This window comes from Ctenopharyngodon idella, chromosome 10 (genome assembly GCF_019924925.1).
Source record: "Ctenopharyngodon idella isolate HZGC_01 chromosome 10, HZGC01, whole genome shotgun sequence".
Taxonomy (NCBI): domain Eukaryota; kingdom Metazoa; phylum Chordata; class Actinopteri; order Cypriniformes; family Xenocyprididae; genus Ctenopharyngodon; species Ctenopharyngodon idella.
This window is the reverse complement of record NC_067229.1, coordinates 19,836,073-19,849,244: the sequence shown is the minus strand read 5'-3', so window position 1 is coordinate 19,849,244 and position 13,172 is coordinate 19,836,073. Positions and strand designations below refer to the sequence as shown.

The following is a 13,172-nucleotide window of genomic DNA, read 5'->3' as shown; positions in this document are numbered from 1 at the left end:
TAATTTTAATGTTTTTAATAGTTTTAGTTAATGATGATAATCCTGCTGTTGCATTATTTATTATTATTATTATTATTATTATTATTATTATTATTGATTATTATAAAAATATTAGATTTTTTTTTCTTTACAGTACACTAGTCTTCACAAGCTGACTTTGATGAAATGTTCAGAAGATATTTAAAGATATAATGAATAAAATTCATAGTAAAAAATGTATTTTTGTAAATAAAATAATAGCTGGAGTGTCCTACATTATTTAAAGCTTTTGATTGTGGTCAGTCAGGGTCAGTCGGATAGTGTAGCAATTGTCAGTGCAGCTGTGTGGTTCGTGTCGAGTGGTGAGTTAATTCTGCCTCATGTTCTTATGGGAGTTAACAGACAAGGTCTTCTGGTCATGTGGAGCCTGAACATTGTTTTTCCTTTTGTAGCCTTAGATGGAGAAATGCGCACGAGAAGTGATTATACATCTGTGTTATTTGTGTAGTTGTGTTAGTGGTTTGTTTTGGTGAGGGTTTGTGGTAGGAGTCGCCCGCTATGGATGGTGGAACACATCATTGCCCAGCTCTGGTTTGCTGTGGTCATCAGTTCATTAAAGCAAACGACAATTGTGTATATAGTAAAATACTACAGTGGACGTTTATGGGGCAAGGCATTGCACCAGTATAATTAAAACAAAATTCATTACACTCAAAATTATGGCCTTACAATTAACACTTAAACAAAGGAAGCAGCCGAGAGAAACAAAGTCAATTTTGTACATTTAAGAGTCCTTAAAAATATAGTTAGCTTTCTTTGTCTTTGTACCATTGAACATCCTGCAAGTTTCATAGCTTTAAGTTTCATAGTAAAAACTTGAGGTGAACCTCAAGGAGCAAGTTGCAAAAACTTTTTTGTCAGAATAAAAGAATACTACTTTTAAATTCAGAATACTGGAATAATACTTCAGAATGCTCCTGAACTTTTTTACTGAGCTTTTTAAACAGTTTATAAATCTCTTTTCAATCTCATATGGTAATGTGTACATTACTTTGGTCAGTCTTGTGGCTGTTTTTAAATGTGCTATATAAATAAAATAATTTTAACTTCTAAATAGATGTCAATGGAGAAATATGCTTTTTGCCCCCATAAAGGTCTAGTTACAACATCTACAAGAACAATTCATGCAAACCTTAATTCTTTGGATGCAACTGTCTATGAAGCATTGTTTACATGGAGCAAACTTTACAAACAGCAAACTCTACAAACAGGAACATTAGTAACTCGTAACCACACTTTCATTCACCTAAAAAAAAAAAAAAAGAAAAAAAGAAAAAGTAGTCCCACCTAAAATGAGTGATGCTTTTAAACCCTTATGTACTCTTACCCCATTGACTTCCATTGTAATGCAGGTTACGAATGCTGTATTGTATCCAGAATATTCCTTTAGTGCTATGGCGATATGGTAGTTCTCCACAATGCAAACATTCCTTTATGAATAAGGAAGAAGAAGTTTTCTTCAATTGCTGTTTAAGGACAATAGAGAGAAGATCTCAGTGTCATGTTCATGGATAAAGATCTTGTCTCCTGGATACTTACATGTAGAGACATGATTCAGCTTTCCATAGATGTACAGAGGTAATGACTGCTGTGTGCTTGAAGAACAACAATGATACAGGCAGAGGTGGCTTACGAATGGTATTTATGTTTAGTTAGTTTTTTTCCGAGTTCTTTGGGTGAACATTCTTTGTGAGCTTAATCAAAACTAGGGCTTGACATTAACACCTGCCAACCTGCCAAATGCGGGTGGATTTCACCAGTAGTGTGTAACGCACACTAGCCACTTTGGCGGGTTGAATTTTAGGATAATATATACATTTTTCAATTGTATTCTTTTAAAAGCCATCTGAAATAATAAACTAACTGCAATGTAGTGTTGTCAAAAATATAGATTTTTCGATTCATATCCATACTGAAATATCTGAAACGCTTCCAGTACTCACAGAATAGATACACGATACCAGCTACGCTTTATACTCTCTCATCTCTCCGACAGCGAGTTGACACACAAACCCGCCTCCCCTGACTCACTTGTTTCCGGATGAATATTGCTGGGGTTTGAATTTCGGCGTGGGATTACATGTATTGTGCATAATTTTACTCATGCCAGCAGATTTTGTGCTCACACCTAAAGTGCAGCACACAATAAGCCACCTCTCAGTACTAAATTGAGTTCTTTTTCACTGCTTATTGTGCTTAAACAGTCAAATACACCCAAAATAATGTCAAAATGCTGGTCTTGGTGTGTATTTACATAAACACAGTCAGTTATGTTTTAAGTGAATGTAAACAGACTTTGAGAAAGAAAACACATGTGTAACAGTGTAATGGATCCATGCGTCAGGTCTTAATGTGACAGCAGCCTAATATACCTGCTGCCAAATTATGAGATAATATTAAAAATATCTATATGGCAGTTTTTGCCCATGGTATCGATGTCAAAATTGTGGCCAGTGAAAATGCTGAGTGGCTAGTAACTTTGGAAGACCACTAGCCACAGTGGCTGGTGAGCAAAAAAGTTAATGTCAAGCCCTGATCATAACCACATAAAAAAAAAAAAAAAAAAAAAAAAAAATCACAAAGTATTTAGAAGATGTTCATGTCATTGTTAAAGACTTCAAAACGTTGCTTGAAATTTTGTTTTGATGGGTTGGGAACCTAAGGTAGTGGCTGGACATATAATAGGAACACACATACACACACAAATGCTGGCAATTTAGCAACATTTTGATGCAATTTTTTTTATTTATTTTTTGTTGTTGTTTTTTTTAAAGGTCATTTGACTACATCTTTTGTAATTGCACCTTGTCTCACCTGTTGACAGTGTAAAGAGTTTTACTATTGTCTCTGATTTTGTAAGTTTGATTTTGTAATTTTCCATGAATCCGTTTTATCCCACACATTACAGTTTATTAAAATATATTAGGGCTGGAACGACACCTCAGTGTCGATTACTTTGATTACGTAAATTAGACGATTTGCGTGGAATTCGTCAGTTTGTTGCGCTGTTTATGTAAGAAAGTGGACATAATCCTTATAAATTGCAATTGATACAGATCAAATTCTGTCAATGCTTGACATTAAATGAAAATTCACCATATCTATTGTTTAAATGCGCATTATAGATCTTATTGTGAACAATTCATCCATGGCTGTTTTTTTTTTTTTTCTTAACTGTTTTGAACTCTGCTGTGACTTCCATCAAAGAAATAAAGGTGAGACATCACCCAGAGCTCAGTGCTAAGGATTTTTGTACTGGCTCGGTTGGGTCAGTGGTTCAAATTTGTACTTGCCCTGACAAAATTTTCACTGGCTCCACCACCAAAAAAGTTTTTTTTTTTTTTTTTTTTTTGGTTGTTGTTTTATACCCATTAAACCTTGTATTCTAATAAATAATCTTATTTTGAAACCAACATTTTAGATACCAGTGAAATTCTCAATTCCAATTTTGGTACCACAGCAAATCTAGTAGCCTAACTTAAATGAAGTCCAGACATTATTAAAAACAGTCAGTAATAAAATACGTACAAATAATCATATTACAAGCCATAACACAGACACAAATGAAATAAACTGCCCTTTCAGTTTTTCAGGTTGGTCTTCTTGCACTTAAATGGTTTAAAATCACTTGAGTGTTTAAACTGGCAAGACATGCAAACGATAAACTTTCATGAATACTCCAGCTCCCCCGAGCGTCTTTCACACTGGCCATCGGGCAGCCCTTATTGTATACCTGGACCTTAAGATCACTATATGACCTGGTCTCAAGGAATAATATACTGACACAGGTGCGGGTGGAGATGACAGACACATAAGATAGCAGCAGATGGATGAAGAAACAGGGTTTCATATGCTGATGTCACATTGACATCATGTCAAAGTGAATTACAGAGAGGTTATCTCGCTCCTGACAGGTGCATCCTTCCTTTACCCCCTCGAACATCCAGTTACACTCATGAAATATCTCAGTGTGGTTCAAACTTTAGTCACTCATCGCAGCTGTTTATTGAATATGTTTTACTCCGCTCCACAGGGGATCCGGGCTTCATTTCCCATTCCCAGTGCAAGCTGGTCCTTTCCCAGCATGAACTGTGCTTGTTGGAGCATGACTGACTTCTGTCTGTCTGTCTGAATGTGAAGTCTTCGGGTGAATGGAAGCTTCACTCTGCGGGGTAGAAAATGGGCAGAGGCGCCAAAGATTAGACCCTGGAGACTCCTGTCATTCACTAGGGCTTTTTTTTTCCCCTTAGATGTGAAAGTTGGCATGTTGGAATGCTGTTCTTCATAGGAGTGATATAACTGCGTTTGAAGATTGAACAGTCGTCACTGGATTATATCAAATTTTGTCAGCTAAAGCAAGCATCACTTTTACTATTGCTCATAGTCAGATTACTGTTAATAATCAATATCTCCTTGTTGCTTCCTTATACACAGTTTCTACACCGAACACATTTCCATTATTTAAAAATGGCTACAGACGAAGATTGAGAATGCTGATGATGATACCCTGATATCACCAGGCAGCATTTTGGCTTTCATGTGAAGTATGAAAACAACACATGGGTAGATGACAAGATTTGCCAACAAGTGACTTATGCGCAGGTTCTTTTTAATTAGTCAGTCAAAAATATTAAGGAAACAGCCCCACTCTCATGAGTTAGCAGTTTAAATCAGACTCTGAGGCTATGTCCACACTAGCGCGTTTTCGTTTTAATACTGCATTTTAAAATGAAAACGATCCTCCTCCATACTGGCGTTTCCATTGTGTTTCAGAAAAGATCTCGGTCCACACTACACGACCAAAAACACGTCACATGAACGCTTTAATAATAGCTTGCCTCTTGCGCATGTAGACAGCTGCAGTATTATAAAATGCAGAGTTTAACTGCACGATGGCTGCTAAAAAGGACAAAGTCAGCAAAGCTCGCAGTCTTGTCTCCATGTTTTTGTTTACATTGTTGTCAAGGCTGGTCTGTTGTTGTTGTCTTCCAGTAGCGTAGCGGTCATATGATAGGGGCTTTACGATTCAGGGAATAGATAGGGGCAAGACCCAATCAGGGAGCGAATGTGTGCAGCCATGCCTTCGTTTTCAAAAGTCTGTTTTGTTTTTTTTTTTTGTTTTTTTGTTTTTTTTGTCCATCTACACTGAAACGTCTGCACCTGATCAGCCTAAAAGTAGCCAACTATTTTTTTTTTTTTTTTTTTTTAATAGGTTTATTTGTTGGTTATTTGTTGGTTGCCTGGGCAATATGTCAAATATATTAACAATATTTTTATTTAAAAAATATCTTAATATCCGATTACACCACACCTCCAATTTCCCCCCACTAAAAATACATTACCAACCTAATCCTGGCAGGCACCCACATCATCATGGAATTGACCTATCACACCCTAGCAACCATATAGGAACGTACTGCAAAAGAACTTATTTGCCACCCACAACATTGTAGCGTTGCCCAAGTAATCACCCAGAACACCTTAGCAACCACCCATAATACCCTAGCATGTTGGTATCGTTTCTTCATGAAAATCGAATGCCTATATATGTGTTTTGAAGTTAAATAACGTCATCCAAATTAATTAATGTAATGTATAATGTAAAAGCCCACACTTTGTAATGGTGCATGGTGAGTACAGTTCATTCGAAACTCGCTTCTCATTCTTCAAAATGTCTTATAGTAGTATACAATCCAGGGGAAACGAGAAACAAGGCCAATGCAAATGGTTTTACTCAAATACGTAATGCTTAAGATTATCGTTTGGGTTGGAGAAAATGGTCAGTGATTAAAAAAGGTCCAGTGCTTGACTCATCTACCCCAGCTGGGCTTGTCTGTCTAAAGCACACCTGGGCTTCTGGCCTTGAAGTTCCAGCTGGATGAAAACAAAGAACAAATTGAGAGTCTGAGGGAGGGTGAGGGGGTGTTCTGCTTTTTCTCAAAGCTACATTCTTTCACCTGCGTTTCAGCATCTTACTAATCAACATCACAAGTTGCGCTGAGACTGATCTACTAGATTAGTCCTTTTGGCTCAGTACTGTTATCTTTCTTCATGCCTGTGCTTTTGTTTTCTTCTCTTCATAGTGATCCTTGTGCAGGCTGCCTCTTTCTATTTCACCAAGGAGCCCAAATCCCAGGATGCTCTGCACGGGCGCAGTGCCATGCTGAGGTGTGAAGTAAACGACCCTCAAGGTGTCTTCTACACCTGGATGCACAACGGTGAGACTGTCACCAGTTCGGAGCGACGATTTCTGGAGGGGGGCAACCTGAAATTCACTGCCATTGACAGAACATTGGACTCGGGAAACTTCCAGTGCATTGCCTCAAAGAACACCACTGGTGAAGAAGAACGTACCGACGAGGCCTCCTTCAATATCAAATGTGAGTGTAATGCCCATGTATTGCTCAAAATATCCCTCCTTCCCGAGTCTTAACAAGTTAGTTAAACTCCATGTGTTTGCTGCCTCTTGGAAATGCTTTTCCTGGCGTGTAAAAACACATGTGAACCATTGGCCCTTCCTAGCCAACCCACTTCACCCCCTTTGCGACTGCAGCAAGCTAAACAACGCCCGCGTGAGAGAAGGTTATTTTGAGCCAGCAAGTGGAAGCCAGACAAAGCACCTCTTTATGTCCAATGCCAAGATTAATTGGTTGAAATGCAGCGTCCGGCCACTTGTGTCAGATAACAAGTAAGGTCAACTGAATGGAGAGGCCTGTTTTTGCAGCGGGTGCAAAGCATGACCAGATGGTGTGAATGGGGGAGTTTGTTTTTCATAATGACTACAGAGGGTTTCGACGAGTTTCAGCCATCTCTTGATCATCAAGCTGTTAGTTTTTAAAGGATTAGTTCACTTTCATATAAAATTTTCCTGATAATTTACGCACCCCCATGTCATCCAAGATGTTCATGTCTTTCTTTCTTCAGTCGAAAAGAAATTAAGGTTTTTGATGAAAACATTCCAGGATTATTCTCCTTATAATGGACTTCAATGGTCTCTCCAAACGGTTGAAGGTCAAATTATAGTTTCAGTGCAGCTTCAAAGGGCTTTAAACGATACCAGACAAAGAATAAGGGTCTTATCTAGCGAAACGATCGGTCATTTTCGAAAAAAATTTAAATGTATATGCTTTATATAAACAAATGATTGCCTTCCAAGTGCTTCCGCCAAAACCGTACTTTTGTATTCTTCAAAAAGCTTACGCTGTATGTCCTACGCCTTCCCTATTCTACTTACGGAAAAAAATTAACTGGCGCTGCGTTCGTTCCGTAAGTTGAATAGGGAAGGTGTAGGACATACAGCGTAACCTTTTTGAAGAATACGAAAGTACGGTTTTGGTGGAGGCACTTAGAAGGCGATCATTTGTTTATATAAGGCATATACATTTACATTTTTTTTCGAAAATGACCGATCGTTTCGCTAGATAAGACCCTTATTCCTCGTCTGGTATCCTTTAAAGCCCTTTGAAGCTGCACTGAAACTATAATTTTGACCTTGATAATATTATCTTCAACCATTTGGAGGCCGTTGAAGTCCATTATAAGGAGAATAATCCTGGAATGTTTTCATCAAAAACCTTAATTTCTTTTCGACTGAAGAAAGAAAGACATGGATGACATCTTGGATGACATGGGGGTGAGTAAATTATCAGGAAAATTTTATATGAAAGTGAACTAATCCTTTAACATATCTTTCTTACAGGGTTGGAAAGTGGTGCGGTGAGTCTGAAGAGTCCAGAATCAGTGGCAGAGATTGAGAGCTCCTCACAAGTGATACTACGGTGCAACATAGATGGACACCCAAGGTGAGCAATTGCATGTCTGATTCCTAGCCTTAGATCAGAAACATGCTGTAGAAGCGAGTTTATTTAGCTACACAAGCTCAAATTCGCATGTCATTGAGTTCTGCAGTTCATAATGCAGAGCAGGAACTCATTATGTTCTCATTGTAAATGTCCGGATATACTTTATTTTCTGAGCTCCGCTCTGTCTAGCACACAGTTGAGAGCACAAGCCTTTCAAAGTAGTTTACTCCAGATGGACTTGTTTGGTGTATGTGCACTACCTAGTGGACCATTCTACTTGAGTGTTAATATCACTTGTACATGCGTTGTAGTCAAGGGCTACCTTCCCGTATACCTTCCAACTCTGCTCCAACAGCACACCTGTTATTTTCAAGTAGTTCTGAACCAGCTAATTAAGGTGCTCAGGTGTGTTTAATTAAAAGGGACCTATTATGCAAAATTCACTTTTACATGGTTTAAACATATGTGTGTTCACAGTGTGTTTAAAAAAAAAAAAACTGCTTAAAATGGTAAAAATCCACCCACTCCTTTTTATAATCATATAAATCAGAAGCAGTGCCTGAAAAAATGCTGGATTTGCACAAAAGTTGATTCTGAAAGATGGGTCGATACCAACGTTCGTGATCCAACTTCATATCCAGAACAAGTATCGCACTTCATATTTTGTGAACATTTTCTGAACGTTTCTGAATGTGCTTGTTAGCATGCTGTACGGCTAATGTAGCTAAAGTTAGCATTGTTCCCGTCTGTATTCAGAGATACCAGACCAAATGCATAAGGCAAATATCATAGTCATAAAAGAAAGATGATATAAATTATAACCATAATTACACAAAACGATACCTGTTCTATCTCCATGCAGCATATGTTCTTTGGCTCTTTAGGCATCCTACTACAGTTCCCACATGAGCAATTTATAGATGATCATCACGGAACATGCTAATTGATAAGTTGAATGAAGTTATCTCCACAACAACTACATAAATTCATCATCTAACCTTTTAGAAACATCCTGTTGTATTCTAAAAGTTGTAACTTCTTCCTGAGTCTCTCCATCAAATTCTGGTTTGAACATACAAGGCTGGACACCGCTACTGACATTTATTTTGCTGCGTGAGTGTGCTGGAGTATCCTAAGCATGAACTGTAGAGGCTCCACTCTCTTCTGGAAAGGGGGCGGGGAGCATCAGTCCATTTGCATTTAAAAAGACACACACAACAACAGCGTGTTTTTGCTCACAAACAAATAGGGGCAAATTGGACATGCTATAATAAATTATCTGTGGGGTATTTTGAGCTGATACTTCAGATACATTCTGGGGACACCATAGACTTTTATATTATCTTGTAAAAAGGGACATAATAGGTCACCTTTAAGGCTGGAGCTAAATGAGTGCTGAGCAACTCTGGCCCTCAAGATCCACTTTCCAGGAGAGTTCACCTCCAATCCTAATCAAACACACCTGAACAAAGCCTTGTTCAGGCTGTCAGTCCAAATCCTATTTTTGTGCATTGGAATCCAATCATATTTAGCAAGTGGGAACGGCAAAAAAAATCACGTGAATTTTTTTTTTTTTTTTTACATATCCGCTTCGAGCTATGTTCATATGTGGTTTGAAATTCTATTCAAATCGAATTTTGGAAATCCTTTTCAGTCTGATTTCACATGGTTTATGTCACATTCTCATGCCACGTAAAATGTAAACTTGTCAGACATTGTTATAGGAAACATGCTGAAAGTCGCTGCAGAAACTTGTTGCGGACAAGCAGAAAATGTCAATATAACAGATGTTTGGAAAACTACTAATGCAATTGCCATTGCCACAGAAAACAATGCAGATATTCTGGAAAATGAAAGAGATCCACTGGAAACACAGTGATACACTTTGTGGACAGTCAATCATTTAGATCTGATTCCAATCGGATACACAAATAATCTGATTTGGACTGACGGTCTGAACATAGCCCAAGCCAACTGAGATCTTCAGGTTGACTAGAACGTTTCAGGCAGGTGAGTTTGATCAGGGTTGAAACTAAACTTTGCAGGAAAGTTGACCTTGAGGGCTAGAGTTGCCCAGTCCTCAGTTAAACGCTGTAGGTTGGTAGCTCTCCAGGAGCAGGGTTGGCTACCCCTTATCTACAGTAATTTCTTGTGAAGTTTTCTCAGCTATAAATAACCCTGCTCCTGTCTGAATATACAGGCCAACCAATCGCTGGTTCAGAGATGGAACATTATTAACAGAGAAGAGCTACAAAATAAACAACAAAGACAGAACCCTTACGCTGCCAAATGCCAGTCCTGACGACAACGGACTCTACTACTGCTGTGCAAAAAACGCAGCAGGCCAAGTGTGCAGCAATGACAACTTCACTCTTAACATCATAGGTATGTGTGTTTCTCATTGTGTGTTTGGATGTGTAAATGAAGCACAGGAATTTTTTATTTCTTGAGAATCTACCATTTAAATTTTACGTTCCCATTACATAACGAATGGCATTGATTTCTCTCTGTAGATAAGAGTTTCCCTCAACCGGTGGTGAAGCCAGAAGATTTGGTAGTCATGAAGAATGAGGAAGCACTTTTCCACTGTCAGTTCACGGCTGAACCACTGCCTACAGTTGAGTGGTACCATGAGAATGAGCTGGTGGCCAACAAGAGCCGGTACTATATTTTAATTCAATTTGTGTGTGATTTAGAAGAATTTTTTGTACTTCTTTATAAAGTTATATGCTCTTAAAATTAATGCAACTTTAGAAACATGTGAACTGTTTGAATTGTGTACTCAAATAGAATATCTGGATTCTGGAAGTAAAAATCTCATTCATTTGCTTTATTGGGAATGAATTAAATGTCTTTTAGTGACATTAATTTGTGAATTCTTAACACTGCAAATTAGCTCACACATTGTCTGAAAATAAATACAACACCCATTATAGCATTTGCCAGCCACTCTAAAGAAATCTTGTTGATGATGAGTATAATCAAAGGCTATAGATATAGAAAGACGGTTCACTCTTACTAGTTATGAATGGGAGAAACTGCAGTGCGCAATATGGTGGAATACGTCCCGCCTTCTAAGCAAAAGAGCCAATCGCTGATTGGTAAAGTCATTGTGTCACTGCAGCTGCCGTTAGAGGCTCTGGTTCCCATAAAAACCTGAGACTCGTGCTTATGACTGCACATGTGCATTGGCTTGTCTAGCCTGAAAAATAAGCTTTTTTTTAAAGCTCTTTGAGCATAAGAAAAAACATTACAGTTCATGTCAGATTTTGCTGCTGATTTGAAATATGTTCACCAAGCAGATTTTGAGATTTCAGGATTCCACCATTCAAATAGATAGGACTTGGTCTTGGATGTCCAAAATAGCTGCCCGGAGGCGTTGCAAATATGGCCGCCGAGTGAACAGATTTTTCTTGAAAGGGACTTTGGTATAATGTATGAATGCATTTCACCATTTTCCTCTATTTTTCCTACAGTATCTTTATTCTGAGCAATGGATCCCTCTTCATCACTCAGGTGAAGCACCGAAACACAGGCCTGTATAAATGTGTGGCACAAGGACCCCGTGGCCCTCCTGTCTCTCTCGAGGCCTCGCTGCGACTTGCAGGTAACAAGCTCAGACCTGTTCATGTGCAGTTAGACATGCAGTGATGTAGTGTACAGCCCTCTTCAGCCCATAGAATCAAATTTCTGTAGTAGCTTGACATATCAGAGGGATTGTCCCTTTTTAATTAAAGGATTTTAAATGACATGCCATTGTCATAATTTATTCAAAAACAAATTAATAAATACGATGACTTATTAATTATTTTTGACATATATTTTTTATTGCTGAATTAAAATTCATTTTGATTTTCAAAAATGTCAGGGTTATGACTGATTTAAATGAATGAAATTGGGGGGAAAAAAAAGAATAACAAACCTCAAAGCTTCACTATGTAATATTTGAAAACTTTTATCTGCCAAATCAATGTCATGTTAACATCCCCACATGCAGGGGGAAAAAAAAAAAACAGGAAGTGATATCACAGAGAGGACCCCTGCATACCTTTGTGACTAATTTGATCTTCTTTATATGCCAAAAACGTATTGATGTTTGTGAATTATTAATTCAAATTTAAACTTGTCTTCAGTGGCATTAAAGTTTTTAAAAACCTATTGGAACCAGTCCACCAGAATATAGATGAACTTAAAGCTAAAAGCCACAAAATTCCTTCTCTGAATTAATAGGGCCTTTAATGGAGTCATTAAGGTATGGAATTGGACCCAGAACTGTTAAATTCCTTACGATTCGACCGTAATAATAATCTCACATATGTATAGTATAGAGGCCTGGTGTGATTCTAGTAGCCCTCATGTACTTGTGAACTCTGGGATCCTGATGAGGTAAATCTTCAGTGCGATTAACTGCGGCTTCAGTGATGAAGCTAATCTAATCCCTTTCTGTTTCCAGCACCTGCTTGAGTGCTTTTACAGGACTGAGCGGCTTACACAGCTCAGATGTCATTGTTTTCACTGAATAGGGGGCTGCTTAGAGTCCATGTTTTGCTCTCAAACTTCTCCATCTAACCTGTTTCTTTTCACCGTTTCCTCTCAGAAATCGAGGACATGATGCCTAAACAGTCAAGGGTGTTCACCGCAGACGCTTTGGAGCGGGTGACATGTCGACCGCCTCATGGGCATCCAGAGCCAGAGGTTTGGTGGGAACATGCGGGACAGCGAGTTCCAGCTGAGGGCAGAGTATACCAGGATGGACTGGACCTGATTTTCAGTCCCACTCGTGGCGAAGACTCAGGAACCTACACATGTTTCGCACAAAACAAGGCTGGACAGAAGAAACATGAGTTGACGGTCACTGTGGCCAGTAAGTCTTAGGCCAGAAACACACTCGGATATGAAGTGCATGTCCTGTGGTACATAATTAAACTGTGTTCTTCTGTTAGTGTTTGCAAGGTGGTGACAGAGTTTTCTTTAAATGTCTGTTTTGTTATTCGGATTAAGTTTAACTGATTTGCTCAGCTCTTTAAACTGATGCTGTGTCATTAAAGTTGTTGACCTGAAAGGAATGCCTGTGCTAATACAACACTAAGGCCCTGTTTACACCTGGTATTAAGATCTGGGTATATGGGATCACAAGTGGACGATGATAAATACAGGTGTAACAGGGTCTTAAACATTTTGAGCTTGTCCACTTTCGACCACTTCCAGAGGTAGTTGAAAATGTCTTTGATTGCTTTCAAGGAGTAGTTTCGTGTTTTCATGTGGTCTAATGTGTTCGAAAAGCCCTAGACAGGATTTAAACTTTGTTGGCTGAAGACTCAAATTTGGTTT

The 13,172-nt window shown here is 38.5% G+C and overlaps 1 protein-coding gene across 2 annotated transcripts in view; it reads left to right on the top strand.

Moving 5' to 3' along the window:
• Nucleotides 1-13,172, top strand: part of ptk7a (protein tyrosine kinase 7a) — a 37,539-nt gene that overhangs the window by 12,722 nt on the left and 11,645 nt on the right. For both annotated transcript variants that reach the window (XM_051910409.1, XM_051910410.1), the window contains exons 2-7: nt 6,123-6,419; nt 7,739-7,841; nt 10,042-10,226; nt 10,355-10,502; nt 11,318-11,448; nt 12,439-12,705. In XM_051910409.1, the coding sequence (XP_051766369.1) occupies nt 6,123-6,419; nt 7,739-7,841; nt 10,042-10,226; nt 10,355-10,502; nt 11,318-11,448; nt 12,439-12,705 (1,131 nt within the window). The remainder of the gene's footprint in view (nt 1-6,122; nt 6,420-7,738; nt 7,842-10,041; nt 10,227-10,354; nt 10,503-11,317; nt 11,449-12,438; nt 12,706-13,172) is intronic.